General features: G+C 41.5%; 1 protein-coding gene across 1 annotated transcript; it reads left to right on the top strand.

Annotated features, from left to right (window-relative positions):
- Positions 1–3,679: 3,679 nt before the first annotated feature.
- On the top strand, positions 3,680–24,220 carry wnk2 (WNK lysine deficient protein kinase 2; the record flags this gene model as incomplete). The annotated part of the gene is given in 31 exon segments (XM_079218323.1): positions 3,680–4,387; positions 8,272–8,444; positions 9,038–9,258; positions 10,289–10,446; positions 11,107–11,195; positions 11,422–11,641; positions 12,355–12,622; positions 12,902–13,197; positions 14,109–14,231; positions 14,524–14,556; positions 14,783–14,836; positions 14,838–14,888; positions 14,890–14,892; positions 15,071–15,493; positions 15,673–15,774; positions 16,667–16,716; positions 16,827–16,989; positions 17,083–17,199; positions 17,291–17,461; positions 17,544–17,586; positions 17,684–17,845; positions 18,013–18,881; positions 19,540–19,597; positions 19,723–19,787; positions 19,915–20,504; positions 20,614–20,846; positions 20,977–21,207; positions 21,394–21,492; positions 22,254–22,298; positions 22,398–22,714; positions 23,921–24,220. Coding segments are annotated over 31 exon segments (6,435 nt in total).
- Between the last annotated feature and the right edge of the window lie 1,331 nt (positions 24,221–25,551).

Below are 25,551 nucleotides of genomic sequence, written 5' to 3'. Positions count from 1 at the left end.
AGTGTGAGCTTCAAACGAGTCGGTGGTCCAGCCGGTGGGCGAGAGGGTACAGACTGTCCGAAGCAGCTCTTTTACTTGGACTGTAGGCGGTCTCTGACCGTAAAGGGTGAATAACCCTCTACTGTCGCCATGTGGATTAGTGCGGTAATGCATGTGAAAGACTCAACTCTTTCTAGTCGACAGCATGCTACAGTTTGCCAAAACTTAATTAAACCCACATTTGTTTCACGATATCTACCATCTAAACATAGCATAATATGATATATTACATATGTTTCCACTATATTTGGTCACAGAGCGGTTTACAAGACCGCATATGTAATTGATGTGTATGCTTTGGTCGTGCATATTAAAAGATAAATAAATGTAATAATTCCAACTAATAAATGTGGTGCATAGGCAGTATGAGTCAGCAAATAAAAAGATAGGTCATAAAAATCTAAACTTGTTTCCATAAAAATGCCTGTCATGTGAAGTCCATTGCTCACTGTCTGTTATGTCAGACAGATATCATGTTCTACAAACATTTAGAGTATGCCATACAAATGTTATACAAACAAAGTAATTATAACGTATGATGAAAAAGTCATTAAAGTACAGCATGCCAAAAAAGAGTCATACAGTTTACAGTGTAATATTCCATAAAAGAGTGGATTAAACTATCAAAGTATAGTATGTCATAAAAATGTCATACAAAAGTCTAAATATAGTTTATGTTTATATGTTTTAATATAGAAATGTCATAAAAATGTAGCATTTTCTGTTAACAAAAAATGCAGTGAATAGTATGTGATTGAAATGTAATAAGAACATATCATCGTAAGAATACCATAAGAGTCATAAAATATAGCAATGCAATATCAATGTAATAAAAAATGTAATACTTTAGTGTGCCATAAAAATGTCTGATATTTGTTATCACTATATTTTATAGTGATAATAAAAAGTAAATATGCAATTCTGAGTTTAGTATACCATACAATTGCCATTAAAAATCATAGTATGGTTTGTTATAAAATATTAATAAAATTGTAATCAAAATGTCGTAAATCATAAAAGGTCAATAAAATAAGTATTGTGAAGGCCCTTGCCTCAAAAGTGTTTTTTTTGCCAGCTATTGGTCCCTGAAGGTGTCACATAAATGCAGTTGTAGAGTACTGGATGCAGAGCACTGTCCTGGGACACCTCGGAAATAATTTATTGTGTTATGAAAAGTGTCAGAAAAGACACTTTTCATCCCACAAGAGATGCCATATATATATATATATATATATATATATATATATATATATATATATATATATATATATATATATTTCCCCAATACAATAAGTCATAGACAGATTAGAATATTTTATGAAATATGATAAGACAATATTTAGAATGTAAAGAATGCCTAATGCCTAATATAGTTTGTCACTAAAAAGATGTCAGAAAGGTTATAATAAATAATATCATGATAACATCAATAACATAGTATGTCATTGAAGAGAATGAGTACAGTATTCATTATCATGCTATATCAATTAACAAAGTGTTAGCATGGCATTACAATGTAATAGTATAGTATGTCATAAAAAGTCCCCAAAAATTGCAACAATAACTGGCATTGTAATATCATGGTTTATGATATCATAAAGTCTTTATTAAGCGTAGCTAGACTATAAAAACATATAAAACATATCATGATATGATTTGTTATACAAATCATTAAAATATTTCACATTATAATGCATTATTTTTAAAGTTTAAGAAGCCATAACACTGTAATTAAAAAGTAAATATAAACTTCCATATGTCATAACATGTCTGAGTAAATATTATAGTTTAGGTCATAAATGTCATGAAAATATCATATCATGGTATGCCATAAAAGGCGTCATAAAAATGTAAAGTTTGAAGATTTTCCTAGTAAGCCATGAAAATGTCATTGAAAAGTTTTCAGAAATTATAAATAACGTAATGATATTATATGTATACGTGTTTACCTTGTAATATGGTTTGAATGTGTGAAGTTGCATTTATTTACTTCACATAGCAGAATTCAACTTCACATATCAATGCCTCGATAAAATCATTTAGCATTCAACGAACAAGCTTAAGAAATAGCATTCATCCGTGTCTTCACACTTTACTGTTGTGTGCAGCTAAATTGTGAGAATAAACTCATTGTGATGTTTAATCATCAACAAATGCAATGTTGTGAATGCAAATCCTCCATCGTAAAGCATTTCTCTGTTCGTCAAAGGCTGCCTGCTCCATATTGGTGCAGTTTCAATGCAGAGTATTTCTATATGCCACTGATAATCTATATGATTCACAGTCAAATAAGCTTTAGGCTTTTAAAAGTCACAATTATTTACTTCACATAGCAGGCTAACTCACATGAAATCATGTCAAATCGGCACACAACGTAACTTGTATAACTGTAGAAGTGTTTTATAATAGTATTTTAATAGTATTTAATAGTATTTTATAATATTAATTTATAGTATTTTATAATATAGTATAAATTATACACAAACATATTTACCGTACAGATAGCTCAGGAAAAAAGCATTATGCACTGTGTTTTATGGAGAAATTACTGCAGAAAGGACTTCATATTCTTAATAATAGTCATATTCTTCATCCTCCCTGCACGGACTGCTTGAGGTTGAGTGGGCTATAATTAAGATGGGGTCTGCGTGTAGCCCATAATTCCTGTCGGCGTCCCTTTTGGTTGGTGGGCTTTGCATCATCTTCCCGTTGGAGGCTTAGCGCGTCACATGGGGCGGACTGTGTGTGGTCCACGAGCCTGTGTCACAGGAGGCTGAGGTTCCGCCTAAAAACGTGTCGAGTTATTGGGTACGTGTTGTTGCTAGGGGCGTGGGTTATGTCGTGAAATATTCCAGTTTTCCTAAAACCTAAAATAGATTAAATATATGAAGATAACAGTCGTGTCAGCTGGACGGTGGATGCGCTGAGAGCTGCTTTATCCAACCGGAGGGAAACTGTGCCGCAGTGAGCATGATCTGATAAGAGTCTGTCCATCCTGCACTCACCAGGACAACAGAAGGAAAAAGTACGCGAGGATAGTTAAAGGGACAATGCAGAGAAGCTGAGGTGCCACTTCTCGGAACTTGTTCAGATTTTTACCCGGAACACCTGCTATTTATTTGCACAAACCATAGCCCGGGAGGATGGGTGGATGGATGACAGCTGCGCACTTGATCGTCCCGTGTTGTCTTTGAAGGGATTAGTAAGCGGCACAGCCTCAACATCCTGGCCTGTCCGCTGCAGGCCAGCAATTTGTCTGCGGAACAACATCACATTTGTATAGTTAGCGCTGGAGCGCCTTGTGCAACGTGGAGAGAACTGTTTCCGCGAGCTGTTAGCGTGAACTGGCGATGACATCAGGCTCAACCTGAACGCGCTGTATTGCAGCAAGGTGCACCGGGGCGTGAGGCGGCCAAGGAGCAATGCGCGCATCTTCCGAGCTGGACATTTTGTGGAGGTGTTCTGTGTCCTAAACAAATTCAAGGCATAAGGCGGCCATACATCCTGAGCTGGCGAACTGCGTCACTGCACGCGAGTGTTGCAGGTAGGCAGCAAACTCTCCCAGCGCCAGGAGAGGAGCGCGCTCGTCATCCTCCCGTCAGCACAATGTCGCCGGTAAGTGCTTAAACATTTGCCAGGGATGGATTCGGCGGATCATTCAAGCAGCGATCCGCCACTGGGATCCACATATTCCTCAGCACCCAATTTAGACTCGGACATTAATGCAAATGCGCATGTTTATCAGAATGGGACAGACCACAATGTCAACATCCAAAACGAAGCCCTGCGAGGAGCAAGTGACCCCAGCGCGTACCCCAGCGCGTACCCCTCCACGGACTACCGGGCGCTGGTCCGCCAGAGGTTCATCCGGCGGAGTTTGTGGGTGTCAGACTCCGAAGAGCAGCAGTTGCAGCTGCAGCTGCTGCTGCAGCAGCAACAGCAGCAGCAGCAGCCAGTGGAGTGTGTCAACAGCGGCCCGGTACCCCACATTGACCTGCGGAACATCGTTGATCGGAGTCGTACCCGGGTTCTGAATGGAGCCCATCTGGGCCTCCAGGAGACGTCCAGCACGGAGAGCCAGGTGGGGCTGAAGGAGAGCGTGAGCGCCGACGAGGAGAAGGGGGACAGGACGGAGGCCGAGCCAAAAGTGGAGGTTGCGCACTCGGATGTCACAGGTAAAGCCGGAAGTGACGAGAACGAAGAGGAGCCGGGGATGAAGGCTGTGTCCACTTCACCTGGGGGTCGCTTCCTCAAGTTTGACATTGAGCTGGGGAGGGGGTCCTTCAAGACCGTCTACAAGGGTCTTGACACCGAGACCTGGGTAGAAGTGGCATGGTGTGAACTTCAGGTGGGTTCATTTCATTGATCATTCAAGTCCAACATCAATCAATCAATGATTGCTAAAACAAAGCTTATTATCTGGGACTGTAAGACCTGTTTAAATTGGTTTGTGAAAAAAAAAAATACAGAATAAGTCAGTCCTTTGTCAGTGAGCATCCTTGAGCAAAGGTCACCATACTTTGGTCCAGGAAACACAGATTACTTTCCCCAGAACCCAGGGCTATTTTAATTTGAAACAGTCAGACATGTATATAACCTTTGTCATCATAACCACCTTGAGGTGTACCAGATAATATCGGATAAACTCTCAGGCCGGGTATTATATTGTTAATTAAGCACTTTACACTGCTTAAATGACCACCTGTTTACTGGTGCCTCAACATCTAATGAATATAGTGAATATGGATTATTGTCAGATTATTCTGTTCGTTCCCACTGAGGAATTTAAGAAGAGTATTGTTTCAGGGCAGAGTGAGGAGGAAGAGTAGCTTTGTGTAGCTTTTTACTTTTTGTCAGCGCTGCACCAGCTCTCCCTCTCATAATTCTCAGCCCAAATGTTTCCATAATTCATTTTGTGACCCCCAAATACGTTAATATGATTTCTTTATTGTCCTATTCAGCTGCACACTTTGTCGTATTCTAATTGAACTGAATCAAAGTCATTCTTAAACAGCATTCAGCCCGGATGCATAGGGTCAGCCGGTGAACTGGACATTTCAATTAGTCTGAATTTTAGCATGGGGCAAATATAAATACATAGTCTCATAGCAGCAACAGTTTACTGTATCATTAATCTGTGTATGACAATCTAATTATGAGTTTAAATGCTATCCATGTGAGATAGACAGACCTGGAGACAGCGATGATGGCCCTTTCAGGGCTCAAAAATGTGCACAATCAATGAAGTATCATATGCTGTGAGAATTATACCTTTAAAAAGTATTCTCCTATAAAACAGGCATTCGTTTTTTTAAACAGAATATACTGTGGACACTTGTGCAGGTTTATATTTCAACAAAACCAGTGTGTATGTCCTTGTGAGGCAAAGTTATTAATTTCCTTGGTAATTAGTTATTTGATCAGATTTCCCTTTAAGGCATGTTTATTGTTCTGTTTATTAAAAACAGTTTTTTTTTCTGTTTCCTTCAAATATTTTTTTACCAAACTTTTAATAGCTTTTATTTTAGTCAATGCACTGGCTGGTACTTCTAGAGTATTTAGACATTTCTCAGAGCCCAAGGAAATAAACAGACTGAGGCTGAGTCAGCAAGTCATCATCTCATGAATTTGTATTTTACTTTAAATGATCATAAGGAGAATAATGCTTGTGACTTTGAGATCCAGCCCTGCAGGGTTCTTTAGATTTAGTGCAGCTTCAAAACAAACAGAGACGATGCTTTTTTGTCTTCCTACTCTTGCAGAATCCAGGTTCACCCTGTCAGGCCCGAGGGAATAAGAAAAACAAATTACAGCACAACTCAATCAGGTTCAGACATATAATGAAATCCCCATTACGTTGTGCTTATCTCACAGCTCTTGCTGGCAACAACACTAACACAAGATTCCAGTGAGGCATGGGATGCCTCCAAAGTTCTCTTTTTGTTGATGTATGCACTATAATATGCATGTAATGAGGCTCATTCGAATCTGAAATGTCAATCCATCATTGTAGGAGTTAACAAAGTGCGCCCTATGAATCGCCTTCTTGTTACAGCCCACATATCAGATTTGGTTCTCTGCTTTTAACTTGAATTTAATAACACAGGATTGAGTAGTAATCACTCAGTATTGTTCATATAAAACATTAACTTCAGTGTGCCTTAACGTTTTTTGGTTTCCATATCTCTTGTCATCTGTCAAGAGAGATAGAGAGACTGGTATTTCAAAACATTTTCACATTATTTATAGGAGTTTCAAGAGGAAAAGTACAGCAAAGGCATTTATCATGTATGATACTCTCTGCAGTAAGCGTTTATGTACAGTGTATATGTGCGTGTATTTGCGTCTGAGCAGGCTCTTACGTGATCGAGGGATGATTCAACCATTCTGTCCCCAGAGACGAGGCCTTATCCCTCAGAGCTGCTGTCTCGCTCACAAAAAGCCACTGCAACTTTACTACCTGTGCGTTTGAGGGTAAGGCGGAGCGTGAGACAGCAGAAAAAGTAGAAGCTCATAGTAAGATGTATGAGTCAGATTTGAAGAGTAGTAGGTGCCTGGTGTCAGGTAAACCAGGCTGCTAGACTTGTTACTTATTTATCCACGAATTGATGATCAAATATCTGCTGGGCAAGTTGTTAACCCGGAAATAAGCAAATTCAGCAACGTGATTTAGAAAAATGCCAAAACACTTCACAAGATGAGATCTTTGCCCAACATTATTTGTCTTGATTGATGGCATAATGATGAATACTAAACATGGATTCAAACCCCTGTGGTATTACCACACCGATGTGTCTAGAGAGTGAATCCTGCTGATGCAGCCCTCTGCACCAAGACAAAGAGAGAGGAGAGAAGGAAAGGCTGGGTTCAGCTAAGGACAGCGAGTAGGACTTGTAGTATTTGATACAAAGCAAAACAGGAGTTCTATATGTATATTCATTGCAGTGTTGCACTTCATTAGATACACATATCAGTAATGTATGCTCTTACACAGTATTTATTGTGCAAAATGAAGTCTCTGTAAAGCAGATCATGTGTTGTATGCGCCACACCCTGCTCAGATCTTCCCTCTACAAAGACTGATTTGTAATCTATGCGTAAAATACCTAGAAAATATATGAAAAGAGAGATGAGACAAACCGTAATACATTTGTTATAATTCAGAATGAGCATTATGAAAAGCGGGGAGGCATATCCTTCACAATGCTGCTCGTAATCTAAGATGCCTTAGGCTGCACACTGCATCGGTCACTGTGTGCTGTGAATGAAATCTGATCCCCTATCATCAATCAATAATCAATACCATGTGATGTACAGTATATTATTGTGCATCCCAGACATTTAAACCCAAAATGCATCATCATCGCCACCATTATATGTGTATATTGAGACAGAGGGAGAGAAAATCCAGAGGTCATTCAGCATTTGTCGTGGCCGAGGCCACTGGGTTGTATCTGCCATGCTGACTGGAGAGAAACAGAGTGTAGAGGATGTTTGCTGTCAGCTGTTTTACTATTTATACAACAGTTCAGGGAAGGCAGAGGCCAAAATATTGATCAACAAGGATTCACTCAGGCTTGTACCAAAGATACACTCTGACAAATTGCACTCAGTAGCTATATAAAATAGAGTTTTTCTTGATGTTTTGGGATCTATGATGGAAAATACTCTCCAGCTTGCCATTATAACCTCTTAATACTTTTTTTTTTGTTCCATTTTTTACCAGCAGCACATCTGACATTTACTGATTAAAATGCAATTTAATCTTTTGTTTATCTGTCATGACAGATGTGTTTGTCTCTGTATTGCAACAGTATCTCATTACTTGAAGGGGTTTAGTGTTGTGGGTTTTATACACACTAGTGATACAGAAACATGTGTAAATGGTTCAGACCCCCATGTTTACAGACTCAAAATGCCAAGGTTGTGTTCACTGTAAACATGAATCGGTTTTAACAGAGCTCCAGTCTGAAACTAACACCAGACTGTTAGAGGAGGTTGAGAATGGATTGTATCTTCCATTACCACTTGATTTAAGAAAAACACTGAACATGATGATGATTCAGTTCCTTCCTCTTCCATCACCTCTCAAACCTTTTCGATTTGGACAAATTGACCAGTGCTGGATCTTTCTGTCTGATAAAGCTCCAGAATAATAATAAAACAAAGAAGTGTATGAACTGGGAATTTATTATTTATCAGTAAAAAAAAGGATTTCTTTATTTTCCACAGGAACGGAAACTATCCAAAGCTGAGAGACAAAGGTTCAAAGAGGAGGCAGAGATGTTGAAGGCTCTCCAGCATCCCAACATTGTGCGATTTTATGACTTCTGGGAATCACCGGTTAAAGGGAAGAAGTGTATTGTTCTGGTAACAGAGCTGATGACCTCAGGGACACTTAAAACGTGAGACTCAAAATGAAAATACAATTTTCTATAATTATCTGTAATGGTATATGTGAGATGAGTTGTTATGCTTCTCATTCTACCTCTTATGTGTCCTTTTCAACCTTACTTGTCTGTAAATCACTTTGCTTAAGCGGCAAATATTAGTCTCTTATTGCTGCTTGTATTAGTCAGTTTTTAAAAAGCCTGACAGTCATTACCATTAGTCTGTCTACATCATGTGTATCAAGTGTCATACCAATTGAAAGATACCATTACAGTAAATGCAATACTATACTGTAAAGACTGAAAGATGTGGGGGAAAAAAATAATATGACAATTGATTGTTCTTCTTACTCAAATAATGAATACAATGGGAAAACTTTGAGGAAGTAATTTGAGAAGAGAATAGTCATCAGAGATTCATGCTGACTGTGTTTAAAGCTGATACATAATGAAAGCAATACTCATTTGTAACAGCATTTACATTTAACATGGTATCAACACAGTGACTAGTTGGGACAGACCATGATATGTCAATTCATAATGTAATGTGTTTTGAATGGAAGATATAGCCACCTGGTGATAACAGGAACATCTTCATTCTCCCACAGGTATCTTAAGCGTTTTAAGGTGATGAAGCCTAAAGTTCTTCGGAGCTGGTGCAGGCAGATTCTCAAAGGCCTCCACTTCCTCCACACAAGGACTCCTCCAATCATCCACAGAGATCTCAAGTGTGACAACATCTTCATCACTGGTCCCACAGGATCTGTCAAAATAGGAGACCTGGGCTTAGCAACACTGAAGAGGGCCTCGTTTGCTAAAAGTGTCATTGGTTAGTCATCAGCTATTTGGCAGGACGTCATTTTATAAAATCTTTACATTTTCACCTGCAGTGACTTTTGGGCACTCCAGGGCAGCGGAAAGAAGCGGTGAATGTAACAGACATTATCACCTTTTAAGTTGATATAATAAAAAAACTTACATGAGCAGTAACATTAGCATTCATTTTAAATTGGGGTAACCTGATGAATGTAAGATAAATACTCTCTCTAATTTAACCTCTGTTGTTGGTCTCCACCAATTGGGAAATATCTGTCTCTTTATTCTCATCCGCCAGTCGCTATCGGTCTGTCTGCCGTTTGCCGCTCAGCGAGTGTATTGTACATCGGGATTTTACCGCTTTTTCACTAAAACAGCTTCTTGCTGCGGCCAAAAATCAACACTGATGGTGAGGGTTGATTAATATATCTCTGTAAGTCTGTCATTACGAGTTACCACTTTCACAAACACTGTCAGTTACTGTAAGTGATCCATTGTTAATATAGAAATATTAATGATAGACGATTTATACTTTAAACTCTAAATGATGATGTATGCATTTCAAAATCTGTTTTTCCAAAGGCCATTTCAATGGCATTAGCGCACATTTTGATTGAACAGCGAGCCAATCTTATTTTACTGAATGTTAGGCGACAAAGACGAGATCCATCCAGGTACACAATCTTACCAATAGCCTATATGTCCACTTTAGGCCCACCGTAGTTTGGTCAAAGTTATTCAGTTTTTCTCTTCTAGTTTAATGCTAAAAAAATAATGAAACATTTTTTTTAAATCAGAGAGTAACATCATATTATTGTGTTATCTTATAATAGCTTATATATTTGTGTTATATCTTTGCGTTTTTTACTTTTTGATCAATTCTCTGTTCTCTGCCATTTGAGTGATCACGGAATTCTTGGAATCACGATTAAGCAGCTGTGTCAGTCCTCGACACTGGTATTGATCCCACTAGAATAGGATCACACACTGATAACTGCATATCACTTTTTAATTGATCTTCCTCTCTTGCATTCATTCTTTAGGCACTCCGGAGTTCATGGCCCCAGAGATGTATGAGGAGCACTATGATGAGGCTGTGGATGTCTATGCCTTTGGGATGTGCATGCTGGAGATGGCCACCTCAGAATATCCTTATTCTGAGTGTCAAAATGCTGCTCAGATCTACCGCAAAGTCACCAGTGTGAGTTTACATTTAAAGCTGTTTAACCCATTGCTATTACAACTATATTGAGTCAGCGTCCGTTCTTAACAAATGACTCAATTATGTCGTCTGTGGCTTGGAGACATGTACAGAGGTTGCAACCAATTATTTTCATTATCGATTATATATATTTACATATTGTATAATCGACCGACCGACTATGCAATATTTAAAATGTTAAAGCGTATGACACTGTCTCCCCACATTTAACCAAAGTAAAAATAACTCTTAAATCTGATATTTAAGGTGAAGTCAGCAAACTAACTGAGAAATGTAGTAATGTTTGCTAAGGTTGATTTAACACATTAAACTTTTGATTTTTAAAAAGAAGAATGTGGTATTTCTTCTTTTGATGGTTACATTCCTACAATAAATATATTGTTATAATTGTAATCAGTTCTTTGAGGTTTGACTAATGACTCAACTAATTGTTCCAGCGTCCCAAAAGTCCTCTTATAGAGCAGGCGCCTCTTAATCCCCAGAGTTGAGATGTCTGGGAGGAAATAGGTTTTGTAATGAATGTGTTTTGACACTGCAAACAGTACTTTATGTACTTTCTTTGGGATGCAGTCATATGCAAAGTTCTGCTCTTGTGTGTGTAAGTTGGTGAGTTGAAACATGTTAATGTTTGTTTTGCAGGGGGTGAAACCTGCCAGCTACAGCAAAGTCAGTGACCCAGAAATTAAGGAAATAATTGGGGAATGTATCTGTAACAGATGGGAAGAAAGGTAAGTGGAGCAGGACTTTTGACAGTATCTCAGGTTTCGTGATGCATTTTGTATGTAGAAAGCAGGGCATCCTCACCTCAACACTGTTGTTTTGTTTCTGTTTCTGCGGTGTGACGTCTATGCCAGTATTTGGCTCTGACAAAGTTGATGTTTCTGTTTGGGTTAAGTTACGATCATTGTGGCCTTTAACCAAGGGCACTACCTGGTGTTTGTGTATTTCCTCCAGGTACTCTATCAAGGACCTCCTGAATCATGCCTTCTTTGCAGAGGATACAGGCGTGAGGGTGGAGCTCAATGAAGACGATGATGGGAAGAAATCCTCCATTGCCCTGAAGCTGTGGGTTGAGGATGCTAAAAAGCTGAAGGGGAAGTACAAGGACACTGGTGCCATTGAGTTTTCCTTTGACTTGAGAAACGAAGTCCCGGAGGTTGTTGCCCAAGAAATGGTAAACTACTTTTTTAAGTTAATGAAATAATAATTGTACTGAATACACAGACGTTAGTTGGAGGGTTTCTTTACGGCATTAGCTGTTAACTTTATTATTCGTATGTTTCACTTGGTGGGTAGCAATCAGATAGTAGGTAGAAATTAGAGGTCTGAAACTAGGCTAACCAGGTGTTCCAAGGAATGGATTGATCCCTACTTATTGACTGGGCCCGACTCACATTGATTTAAATGGCTAAAAACAAACTGGATGGTGATTTGAACACAATTTCTTGTTTTGCAATCTATAAGTGACTGTGGTATAAGGACAATATTACACAATGACTTTGCGGAGGAAATGCAATGAGGTGCCTTTGACATATCAGGACAACTTGTTGTGGACTATTTCCTATTTAGTATCATTCCACCATATATTTCAGTATAGAATAAGTGTCTAGTATTAACAATCTTGGGCCCTTTTAATTAGGTGTAATGTAACTGGGGTTTCGTAAGTCATCATGTCTGTAACCATACGCTTGATGGATCTTCAGTATTGATTGAAACTAGACCAACTAATCAGCTGATCCTTGCAAACCTATGAGAAGGCTTGAACAGGCAGTTCTTGTTGTTGAGGGGTCGAATAGATTGACGATTTGATGATTGATTATGTTCAGTGTTGAATTACAAACCTGGTATGTTCTGAGCTGTGGTGAGTATCTTCCATGTGTCCTGCAGGTGGACTCAGGGTTTTTCCTGGACTGTGATGTGAAGATAGTTGGGAAGTCCATCCGTGACCGCGTGTCTCTCATCAAATGGAAGAGGGAGCGTACCGTCACGTCAGGAAATGGCGAAGCAGCTATGAAGAAGCCGCAGCCGAACCTACTGCAGGTGCCCGGTACTGTTGTACCACAGGCACCCACATTAGCTACGGCAGATTATGAGGACCAAGAGGTGGAGCAGCAGACCCTGATCTGCACCGTGCCAGCCGCCACATCGGCCACATGTGAGAACCTGCAATTAGAAGCACACATGAATGTATCATATATCATACAACCTCAGTGTTACTGTTAGAACTCACTCATCTATTAACAGGAGGTTACACTGATGATCACTTAAAACTATTAAATGGGTATTTGTGATTGTAAACAATAAAAGTTGCACCGTTTGAGTAACACCTATTAGTCATCAATGAGGCATCAATGAGATGTTTCTCCACTATGCTTCCTTTGTGTCTTTCCTTCCTGCATAGGATCGTTGTGAATTACAATGTTTGTTATTACAGCTGACAGCGGAGTGAGCTCTACCATGCAGTTAGATGATCTCAACAATCAGCAAGATGGCCCCTACCAGTCGTTTCCACAGTCCATTTCCGCAACTCAGAATATCTATAGTCCTCCTGCACAGGTTGAGCCTCAGCTGCACCAGGGAACCTACCAGCAACCCGCAGCACAGGCCTCTCATGAAAACTACACCCAAACCCCCCCTCAATTACACCAGGGAGCCTACCAGCAGCTGCATCCTGGGGCTTATCATCAACCTGCAGCACAACTGCAGCAGGGGCCTTATCGGTCTCAAACAGTGAGTGAAAGCATTTCGTATTTCAATGGCAACTTTCTTAAATCCTTCATTTGTTTTCTGGGTTGTTTTCTGAAAAAACAATTTTTTTTTTGAATGATACCTGTTCAGCGTCACTCCAGTGATCCCTTTGTATGCCATGACAACCTGTTCATCACTGAGAGCACAGTGTATTTTAGGCGTGGAAATGCCTCCCTGGTTGAGATGTCACGGTCTAAGAAACACTCTCTCACTAAAACAATGGATAAAAGCTCCTGTCTGTCTCCGTCACAAAATCGGGCTTCAACAAAAAGCACAGAGAACTTCCTATCCTTTAACCCAGCCCAGAATCCATCATTATTATCTACCCCATTGTCCCCACATCACCACTCTCACCATGACTCAGCAAGTCATTTCTATTCACCTCTCCCTTTTCTGAATTTACAACCTCCCTCAAAGCTCCGTCTAATCGTGCCACGCAGCCCTCAGATCCACTAGTAGGATAGAGAAGGAGGCTGCATGTAGGCTAAGTCCTGCTGTTCCCTTTAATGAATGATTCTGCCAGGTACTTCGCTCCTCTCGTCTTTCTGTAACAGTAGCAAAGCCAGCCCAACAGTCTCTGCTCCTGCCTAATCCAAAATAAGGTATCTGTCTTAGTGTGGCAGCATACGTAACAATACGCTTGCACAAGGTTCGGCAGTATGGCTGATAAGTAACGCTATAACATTCCTTTTCCATTTTAGCATGCCTTATTGAATGTTTCCAACTGCTAAAAAATAAATCCCTCTCTACTTTCTTGCATATGGCTACCCCTGCTTTGCTATATTGAACATTTTAACCTTGAGTTTAATAAAAATACAAAATAAAAACATGACCGTGTCAAATTATACCTAAAACCAGGTTGAGTAAATGTGATCTCTCTTCTCTTCTGATAGCCAGTTTCTGCTCCAGCTACACCAGCCCCTATTGTGCACGAGAGTAGACAGACATCACTGAGCTTCCCAGATGCAGCCCCTGCTCTACAGCCACAACTTACAGCCCAACCTAGCCAGGAGCAGGTACTGCATGCCTCTATCTGCGACAGGCCCTTGCAATAGTGAGACACAAAAAGCAGAATTAGGAGGCAAAAGTTTGGATGTTACCCCTTGAAGCCCACGCAAGGTTGATTATTTATAGGTCTTAATGTTTGTTTGGCATTCATCATCTGATGTCCTCTTTTAAATACTTCATCACATCCTGTGTACAGTATACCTATGTGTGTGTGTGTGTGTGTGTGTGTGTGTGTGTGTGTGTGAGAATAGCTTTTCATGTTGTTTGTGTTTCCTTCCCATTTGTCTTTCCTCCCTATAGTGCCAACTCCAACCAGCTGCAGTGCTGCCTCAGGTATAGCCGTCATATCTTATAACTTAACTGCAGCTGGCTACAGTACATACACTGCAAACCAGACATAATAATTCATTCACATTAAGTCTACCTGCCCTGCAGCTCATTTTCACTGAAGTGGAGCTGTCAGAGCCGAACATCTTGTAAGAGTTAGTTTGTATTTTCCAACACATAATTCTTACTCGCCAGTCAAAGTGGAAAACAAATGTTTGATTTCCTTCCTTGGCTGTTATCTGCTGACCAGCCCACATCTCACCTGTATCCTCCGGACCAGTTTCCTACAGTCAGTGTCCAGTACTCCTTCCCCACTCCTGCCCCTTCAGATCAGCACACATGGTGCGATGTGGTAGTGCTAGAACACAAGATCAAACTAAGTTAGAGAATTTGGTAGTAATATCCTACACATGTTAGTATAGGTTACAGGAGTCGTACATAAAGGGCCTGCGTGAATGTTATTTTTGACTATCCACTGGTTGTCTTTGTTCATTTTATATCATTTTCCCTTCTTTCCCAGTTTCCCTCACCATATCCTGTTGTTCAAATAGGGGGCCTCAGGCCCACTTCCTTCCCCCCAGCTACTCTGCAATGTGCCTACAGCAGCAGTGGCCCTCTTATGTCTAGCTCCCACTACTCATTATCACCCCACCACCCCTCCCTCCCTCTGACCCCTCAGACGACCCTGACATTTATGCCTACTCTAGGCAGCAAAGAGGCCCATCTGTCCACAGCTCAGCACCTGCCCAATGTGGCACTGTCTATTCCACGTATTGCCATGCCCATGTCCCTAGCAGTGCTCCAGCAGCAGTGCGGCCCTCTCACATCTCAGACAAACATTGGTAGCTACCATGCCTCCCATCCCTTACATCTCTACCAGGTTCAACCCACTCCATACCCCGCCCCCTACCCTATGCAGGAATTGGCTCAGCCGCCTGTCCAGGTGAATATTTGGCTCAGTTCTCACTGTAATGGTTCGGTTCACGGAAAATCTGTTATACCAAGGTGGTAATGTGTCTTAATTATATGTATGATGCATGCAGGATTCGGGGATTTAGAGGTGAATATTTACCAGTTAACATTAATTGATGAAATATTCCCTAAATGTGCTATTTCTTGCAGGTACAGATGATTGCACCACAGGGAGATTTTCACATTTTGGCTCCGGTCCACGCTGCCTTGCCTGCTGGTCAGTCTTCTCTCTGGGGAAGCGGAGTAGATGTCGTAAACCCTGCAGCAGGCCGAGACTTAACTGTAGTTCCTACAGTTCCAACTCCAATCCAACCCCCAACCTCAGACTCAGCTATAGCCCAAGTTGAAAATCAAGTCCCAGCACAAACTCCAGCTCTGGTCCCAGCACAAAACCAACCACCGCTCCCTGTATCAGCTAAAGCTGCAGTCATACCTCAAACTCCAGCTTTGACCCTTGTTAATGCTCCAACTTCAGTACCAATACAAGTTCCAACAGCAGTTCAAACTATAGCCTCTGCTCCAGTTCAAGCACCGGTCTCTGCATCCGGTCTCATTTTTGAATCACCAAAAGGCACATCTACAAGCTCAGATACACCTTATGCACATGGTAAACCCAAACTCACCATCCTAAATTTAGGCTCTGCCCCAATTCCTGACACACTGCCAGACACAGCTCCTGTCACAGCTTCAATCACAGCTGCATTTCTGCAGCCTTCAGTGTGTGAGTGCGCGAGCCAGGCCACAACTCAGCAAAACTTTGATTCAACATCTTCCTCTTGCATCCTTCAACAAGAGCCCTGTGTAGAGGTAGGAATAAAACTAAAGTTTGTACATTTTCAAGTGTAATATTGATCTTTACGCAGATGCATTCTGAAAAAATGACATTTGCTGGCTGATGTCCAATTGTTACACAGAAAGCATGTTCAAACCACAGGCTGCCTCTCAAATTACATTCATATCAGTTGAATGCCTCCATCCCATCTTTAAACCAGCTTCTCCTTTTGAGACTAAAATAACCCTTGAAGATAGTACCATGCATTAACATTACTACTAGTGTCAAACATGCAATGATCCATTCTGTATAAAATATAACTTCAATAAGTTCTCCTAAATGTTTTGTTCCTGTCCATTTTTCTGTCTTCAGGATGTGCTTCAAGACAAAGCCGGATCTTTACCGAGTTATGCTTATGACAGGTGATGGCCAACTTTTTCACTCTTTCAGCTTTTTACCGATTCTGTTATAACTTTATGTGATGAAAACGTCACCAACCACATGGTGATGAAATTAAAATGTCCTTTTGTAGTCTCAACTCTGATGTGGCATCTGGTAAGGAAACAAGTGACGGCTATGACAGCTTGGCTAGTGGAGGGAAAGGGGACGGAAAACCCAGGAAACATCACCGCAAGTCTGCTCGCACACGCTCCCGTCAAGAAAGGACCAGCAAGCCCAAACTGAGCATGCTCAATGTGAGTCATAGTGTAAGGATTTGACAAAAAGATATTTAGATTTCTTAAAATTTGGATGTGTCTGATTGTTAAGGGGAACCTCTGCACACACAGGTTTGCAACACTGGTGATAAAATGGTCGAATGCCAACTGGAGACTCACAACCACAAAATGGTGACATTTAAATTTGATCTGGATGGAGATGCTCCAGAGGAAATTGCCATTTACATGGTTAGTTGAATCTTTTACAGTTTGCAGTTTTTGTCATTTAGTGGTTTTGTTTTTGAAATTATTAAACATCTTTGAAACTCTATGCCCACAGGTAGAGAATGGGTTCATCCTACTGTTGGAGAAGGAGATCTTCATTGACCAGCTCAAGGACATTGTGGATAAAGCTGAAGACATGCTGAATGAAGACATGGAGGGTGAAAGGGCTTCCGCCTTGAGTTGTAGTCCTGAACAAGGCCAGCTTTCTGAGGGGCTGGTAGGAGAGGTAAGAGGGCTGTATCTATATACATTCATATATAATACTATATTGCTATTGACTTAGCTCACACCTGTCTCTTGCTCTGCAGAGTCAGCAGCCTGGAGCACACCAGCCTGTCTATCAGCAGAATGGTAAAACAACTATCTCTTACGAAAATGTATTGATATAGGCCTGCCTCATTTTTCACATTCACTTGGAAGAAAATGTGTGGTATCTCTTGAATTGCAGTTCTTCATACAGGGAAAAGATGGTTCATTATCTGCCCCGTTGAGGAGACGCCCACATCCAGCCAGGAGACCCCAACTGATGGGACAACTACACAGTCTCTTGGGAGCTCAGCCACCACCCACCCTGCTGACAGCAGCACTGCAAAGCCGTCTGCATCCAGAGGTGACTTTGTTTCTTCAAAGCAATTTTCCCACAAGATTTGACAGCTTCACGGAACAATGGCACCACCTTATGGCAGCTGAATGAAATAGCTCCTACAGCTCTGTGTGCAAATACAATTTGGTATATTATATCATTTTCTCTCATCTTCATTTTTTCTCCGCCTGCAGAAGACGGGTCGTCCTCCACAGTGTCTGGTGGAAGTAGTGGCTTCACCTATGATGTGTATGGATTCTGTAGCCCTCCGATAATGTCCAATACGGACCCTCTCCTCTTAGCTCGCCTGTCCCCCCCTGGATCTGCTCCCCCAACCCTTCAGTCCGTGACATCGGTGGAGCCCGCGGGCGGCTCGGTGCAGCCCAGTGTTCATCAGGCTCAGCCACCCAGAGCTCCAACTGTGCCCCCGTCATCCCCACATACGTCGTTACCTGTGGATGAATCACGGGGATCTCCTTTGGGCTCCATCTCCCCAATCCATGCGGCTCAGCAGATGCCCGACCCATGTCCTGTTTCTATGGCTGACGAGGTGCCCTGCTGCCCCCTGGTCATGCCCCTGTCTCTGGATGTGAGCGGTTTACATGGAGGGTCTCTTCTCACTCCTCTTCCACTCCAGGAGCCATGTTCAGCCAAAGAGCCGCTGTCTGTCTCCTACGCCTCCACAGCTCGCAGCGAGCGCCCACAGCAGCCTGTGGTGATGCACCAGCCTTTTTCCAGCGTGGGGGGGACCAAAGTGTCCTCAGTACCCCAGAGCCCAGCGCCATCCCAGCACGGCGCAGGGCCGGGTGAGTCAGACGGCGAAGGACGTCTGGGCCGCGGGGGCTTTGTGGACAGCACCATAAAAACTCTGGATGAGAAACTAAGGAACTTGCTCTACCAGGAATATGCTCCCATGTATCCATCAGGCTGCACTGCAGAGACGCCAGGCTCCGGCACCGAGTACATCCAGTCTCCTCCTGGTCCAGAGAGTGCCACAGGAGGGTCAGGAAACAGCACGCCAGGGCCGATGGGGGAGGGACGCTACAGGGTGGGAGAACAGCTGGTAAGTACAATTATTAGTAACTTATTAAACTATATCACAATATTTAAAGATGGTTGAAATTAAAAGTTGTAGGCTTACATTTTTAGATTCAACTCTTTAGATTTTACAAAATAATTTTACTTGTTAGTATTTCGTATTGATCTGCTGGGGAAGATTGTGTGATATCACCGAGAGCTACAGAACTTGATGGATTTGATTGTTTTTTGTGTATGTACGTTTGATTTTGTGAATTGTGTTTATTTCAATTTATTTAATTGAAAAAAAGTTGTATTTTTATTTGTTGATGTCGTCTCATGTACTGTAAGTCTATGTGTTAACACCTTCATCATTTTGTGAGTGGTAGAATGAACATATTTTATATATATAACAAAAAATGTGTGGGATATATTGCCAGATACATTTCAAATATGATTAAATATACTGTGTGCCATTTGGATTCATGGAAATACATTTTAGTTGCATACAAGAGTTCAAGGAAAACTCTACTACTGCCTAATTTACACAAGCTGCAGAAAGATTTAATGAGAAATATGAAGTTAGACATCATCTAAATATCATCTCTACATTAACACTTATAACAGAACAGTGATAAATGGTTTGTATTGTAGTTTTCTAATGGCTCTGTTTTGTTAATCTCTCATCATGTCACCTCTATTAGCCTCAAATTCCAGAAAGAATGGACAGTTTGAGCACACTGAGTGACTCAGCTGTGTGTGGTATGTACAGCACACACTAATCGATTTAACAAGACTGGTATCATTAACTTCTATCTCACTGCTTGTTTTAGTGTTTGTTGATTACTGCAGAGCCACTTTCCTCATTGTTGTCGACGTTTTTGCAGCTTCCCTGTCAAGAAGACACCTTCCTCACTCTGCTTCCTGCTCTGGAACAAGAGGCCGATTTAAGGTAGAGATTTACCTCACATTTAAAGGAAAAGTAGAATTGTCTTTTTGATCAGTTCAACTACATTTGCTGTTGCAGAAGTATTACGTGATGCCCTGTGAATAACCAGATTGTTCTTTGCTTTTGGCAGATAATCTCTGTTCCTCCTGAAGTGGCCAACAGACAAGATGTGAAACAGAGGAGCTGGAGCAGTGCTGCCTCACCGGCACACCCTGCAGGGTACAGCGAGGATCACATCCAGGCTGAGTCCATGTCTGCATCCACCACAATTGGCCGTTTCTCTGTGGTCAGCACTGAAGATGACATTACACAGAGGACACGGTGCAGCCGCTACTCCGCCCCGCCTGATTTCTACCTGGACACACCTCCGTCCATGGCCAAGCGGGGCTCCCTGCCTCGCGCCCTGACCTCGAACTCTGTCGCTGTGGATGTCACGGTCCATGCTCGTTTCCTCTCCTCAGACTCGGGAGCTGAGAGCAGCCCTGCGAAGCTGGCTCCTGCCACCCCGTCTCAACATACTCGCTCTGAGCGCAGAGGAAGTGACCTCATGAAGAGGGCAGTGGCCTTCCTCCGTCGCTCAGGGCGCAGCAGCAGTGTGCAGAGCTCTGACTCACCGAGTAGGCATGGAGGCGTGCACGGCTCGGCCTATGCCAGCAGCGATAATGACTCAGAGATGGAGGACTCGGACATGAAGAGGGAACTGCAGAGACTCAGGGAGAAGTATGTGTAGCCAGGGGTTTGCTTTTAGCTTTATTAAGTGTCTTCTCATGAAAATATTTAGTCATTTAGCCCGAATGTGACCAGTATATTCCTGCCTCCATACCCTCAGACATCTGAGGGAGATCTCTGAGCTGCAGGCCCATCAGCGGGGGGAAGTGGAGCTGCTGTATCGTCGGCTTGGCAAAGCTTCTCCTACTGGCCTGGGTCTCTCACACGTCGCACCGCACAACGGTCGAAGGAAGAGGTCCAACAAACACAGACTGAAGCCTGGCAAACTTCTCAGCCCTCTGGTTCAGCAATTTAGAAATGTCACAACCAAATCTAGTGACTCCAGCAGATCCAGTGAGTAACTTTTATTATAGGTTGAATATTTACAGCAGGAACAATGCGTACACCATTCCAATGCTTGTGTGTGTGTGTGTGTGTGTGTGTGTGTGTGTGTGTGTGTGTGTGTGTGTGTGTGTATGTTTAGGTGCTGCTACGGGTACAGGTGAGCCCACAGTGAGTTTAAATGGCTCTCCAGCCAAAGGGTCCATCCCCACTCACGGCAGGGCACGCTCATGCACCAGCCACCTTCCCAGCTCAACCTCAGAGCCCGTTCAGACTCAGCAGCCCTGTTCCCTCAAGGGATCTTTGTCTTCTGATAATATTTACGCTGGACTACATGGAGACGGCCCCGGCACACAAGCTCCACCTGGACAAGGTAACCACCAGCAACACACATCAGAGCATTTTAGCCGAACAGTCTTTCCATTAATTCTAAACTGTAAACATGATTAATCAAAGAATTAATAACAAACACATGTTATATTTAATATGATTGGGTATTTCATTGTGTGCTATTCTTACCTTGGTGTCTTCTCCCCTCTTTGATTATACTCCTCTACAGGCTGGTCTAATTACCCTCAAACATCTGAGAGAGTGACCTATAAATCGAGTAGCAAGCCACGAGCTAGATTTCTCAGTGGGCCTGTGTCTTTGTCTATCTGTTTGTATATCTTCTCTTCCTGCATAGCTTAATTTTTTTGTTTTCCATTATTATTATTATCTATTTCTCTAATTTTAGCTCACTGATATCTTTTTTCTGTCTTTGCCAAACATTCTGCGACACCGCTGTGTTTTCTTAAGCTTCTTCTTGTATTTCTGCTTGCAAATATTGCTTATTCAAACCCCTGAAGTGTGAACTTTAAGTAGAAGTAAAGTAAATATTTGGATTGATTACATTTAAAAAAAATATTTAACCACAAGAATAATTGATATCAACAACCATTCATACTTATTGTTACTGTTTATTCGACAAATACCTTGTTTCAGAGGCTTAAGGTTTGAATAATCAAGGTTATGGGCATTAGGCCTATCTAACATTTCAAGTATCTCTTACTGATGCTTGGACTATTTATCCACCTTATAGCATACATATTTTTGTTACTTATCCACCATGCATTACTCGGCAATGGACTTCTGCATGCCATGTACACCCCGATATGCTTTAACATTTCTAATCTCTCATCTCTTTTGAACCTCTCTCTCTCTATCACTGCAACACTGCACTTGGCTCTCACCACCACTACTAGCATGATTTTGCCAATCAATGTAACGTCTTGATTTAGGGGACTGATTGCTTTGTTTCTTTTTAGTTGGTCCTTTGTTTTGCGGCAGTATTCAGCAGCTTTGTTTTGCTCTGCATCTTGTTATTGGACAATATTAATGGCTATGAACATTTGTTTAAAGTCTTTTTTTGTCTTCTAGGGTCAACACTGAAGCGTCTTTGTCTTGGTAAAGAACGTGGCAACAGTATGTAGAACTACAGTGTCTCACTAAAAGCCTCATGTTAATTTATATCAGTCTAATCAGCTCAATGAACATGATCTCATGGTACTTGTGTCTCCCCAGGGTCTGGAGTCGGTCCAGGGGCTTTCAATCCATCACAGCAGCCACCTACAGGTGCGACACCTCCTTCTCATCAGCCAGTGAAGGGACTGGCCCAAGCTCAGGCCAACAACAGCAACAACAAGACATGCAGTGGCTCTTCCATGAGTGCCAGTGAAATCAACCTGCCTGAAGACTTGCAGCGGCTGATGGAGGACTGGGCCCAGGAGGTTCTTATCGTCACCCACAGGCCGCGCACTAACTCTCTGAGCATCAGCGGACAGCAGCTTTGGAATCAGGTTGTGCCTCGACCACGTGGACAGCTGGCTAGTGCTTCAGATGTGAGTTTCATGCTAGTGATGTACCACTTTTTGTTCCAACAGCTCTGCGGTTATAAGAAACAAAAAGATAAAAATCCTAAACACTAGAATTTATTTTCTCAAAGAGGGACAGTGGAAATCGTGCATATAAACATAGTATTTAGATAGTGGAGAACATTAGGCATTGACAAAGCATTTTCTTCTAAATACAATAAATTAAGACTTCACACATGACTAAAATACTCAAAATGCATATACCGTGCCAGATGTCAGCAGATATATAATTTGTCATAATTGCTGATTTTATTTGACTACATAGCAAAAAGGAATGAAAAAGGCAACTAACAGTCATTTGTGCCAAACTGCTAAATGTGTGTTGCACATTTAATTGCAAGTAGTGTACCATGTATGTGTGCTATCTATGTATTTGGTCAGTTAGTGAGCTGAGGAAAAAAATCAAACCAATTATCTCACCCTGACCTGGAAAAAAATCATTCATGCATTTATCTTTTCAAGACTTCTGCACCTCCCTCCTCTCTTGCCTCCAACTAGTACAGAACAAAAAAAACTTGGCTTCTCACAGACAACATCACCCCAATCCTGCATAGCTTCTCTTCACTGGCTCCCTGTTTATTTTTGAACTGATTTTAAGATTTTACTGATCGCTTTTGAAGCATGTCTGGGTCTGACCCCAAATGCTGACCCCATATGAGCCTTAGATCCTCAGGTGGGGCCCTTCTGGTTGTTCCAAAGTCAAGGCTGAAAACTAAAAGTGACCGTGCGTTTGCCGTCTGGGCCCCTCTGCTTTGGAATGACCTGCCTGTGGAGATAAGGCTTGCAAAATCAGTAATCTTCTTTGAATCACTTCTTAAAATCCATTTATTGTTTTATCAGGGTTTAACTCTTACCTTAGTTTGTCTTGCTTTGATGGGCCTCACTGTTGAGCTTTCTGTTGTTATTATTGCCTTGCTCTTGCTGCTTTGTCTGTCAAAACACTTTGTAAACTCTGTTTTTGAAGGTGCTATACAAATAAAGTTATTATTATTATTATTATTATTATTATTATTATTATTTTATACACACACAGTAAATAACCATAACCTATATAGTTTTGAACGTGTTACACATTGTAGGGACACAACCTGCCAACATAATTGATTGTGTTGTGTAAATGCAGTTAATCATTATTGTTTTGCTCAATAGCTGCCCTTTATCTAACCCTGTTAGGTATCATGGACAGTTCCAGGTCCAAAGCCCTGCAGTCGTCCTCTGTCATGGCATGATGGCCCGGGTTCAGCGGTGATGACCAGCCCCTCCTCGGGGCCCCATCCCAGCTATCAGCTACACCCTCCTGCTCCATTCAGAGCCTTGTCCGCGCCTCTCTCTGTTAGCCAGTGGCCCGGGTTGCTCTTCCCTCTTCCTTCAGGAGTCTTTGCCTTTCCTGACGTGCCCTCGGCCCAAAACACCCCCAACCCGATTCCAGCTCCATCATATCAGCCACCCGACCCCAAAGCCAGGACTCTCTAACCTGAGTAGCATTGTGTCTTCCAACTCCGTTACCAAAAAGAAATGTCATCATAGGTCCAGTCAATTGTATGTGAATATACTGTATATATTTAACCGGCATGTACATACTCGTCTCCATTATTTTATGCGTTTCATGTTATTCGTTTAATTTGCATCAACATACCTCGTGTTCATATTACAGTACCTAATCTTTGAGTGCAGTGTAATCGTAGTAGTACATCAAAAGATGTGTAATTAGCCCCATCAGACTTATAAGAGCAGATTTTTGTTATTGCTTAGAAATGTACCATACCACTCATTGAATGTTCATAATGTAGTGTTCATTTATGGTACGTTGCCGTGTGTATATATAAATTAATTCCTGTTGGTCTGTACATAGCTCCAGTGTTTGTACAGTTAACATTAGATAATACATTGGTCGGTGCTGCAGATATGTGTCTTTATGCGACACCTTATTCACCACCAACATGCCGTCACTGTGAAGACTTGACATCCTGGCCACTAGGACCAGTCGCTTTACTCTGCTCTCTCAGTCCAGGGATAGGTTTCATTCCTCATTGATGAAATGCTTCCAGCACAAGCGCTTGAAATATCCTTAAGAGATTTGAACGAACTTGAATTTTGTGTCTTCAGGTTGAAAAACACCTGTGAGAGTGCCTTGAATTACAGTTTCAGTTTTATGAAGAAAAGTATTTAGATTCAAAGCAGACTCTAGATATTCTATAAATGCTTTCACCTCCAACGGTAAATTATGTGATTTGAATAATGAATTCTGATTGACACATATTTACTTTAGCAACAAAACATAACTAAACACTAGAATCTGGTCATGTTGCAGTTCATAATATTCACAGATTGTAAAACAAAAACTAATTCACTGAAGTAATTTCCCTTGTGTGATTGCTCTGCCACCCGCACCACCTGCATGAATGCATTGATATTCTGTGTGTGCACAGATTGAAGTGGTGAGTCACAGTAAGATATTGTTAAGAGAAATTGATATTGAGACCATACGACAAGGAGGGCTGAAGGACCCGATACATGAGTCAGAATCATGATCATACATACCTCTACTAATGCAGTCTGTAGCTTTACATATGGTTGCCTTTGTGGTTTTTACGAGATAACTGGCTGTTTGAAAAATGTTGATGATATGGTGACGTTAGAGGCACATGAAAATGTGAATTATTGAGAAGCCTGTTTAAGAGAACTGTTTGACATGTTATTTGTATAATGCATAGGTTTTCTAAATTATGTTTGTTCAATGCTGGCCTCACAAGATCATCTGGCTCATACAGCTATGTATGTACTATGGCTGACTTAATTCAAAG

Source organism: Taurulus bubalis (assembly GCF_910589615.1).
Source record: "Taurulus bubalis genome assembly, chromosome: 5".
NCBI classification, from domain to species: domain Eukaryota; kingdom Metazoa; phylum Chordata; class Actinopteri; order Perciformes; family Cottidae; genus Taurulus; species Taurulus bubalis.
Note: the sequence above shows the minus strand (reverse complement) of the source record. Positions and strands in the feature narration are given on the sequence as shown.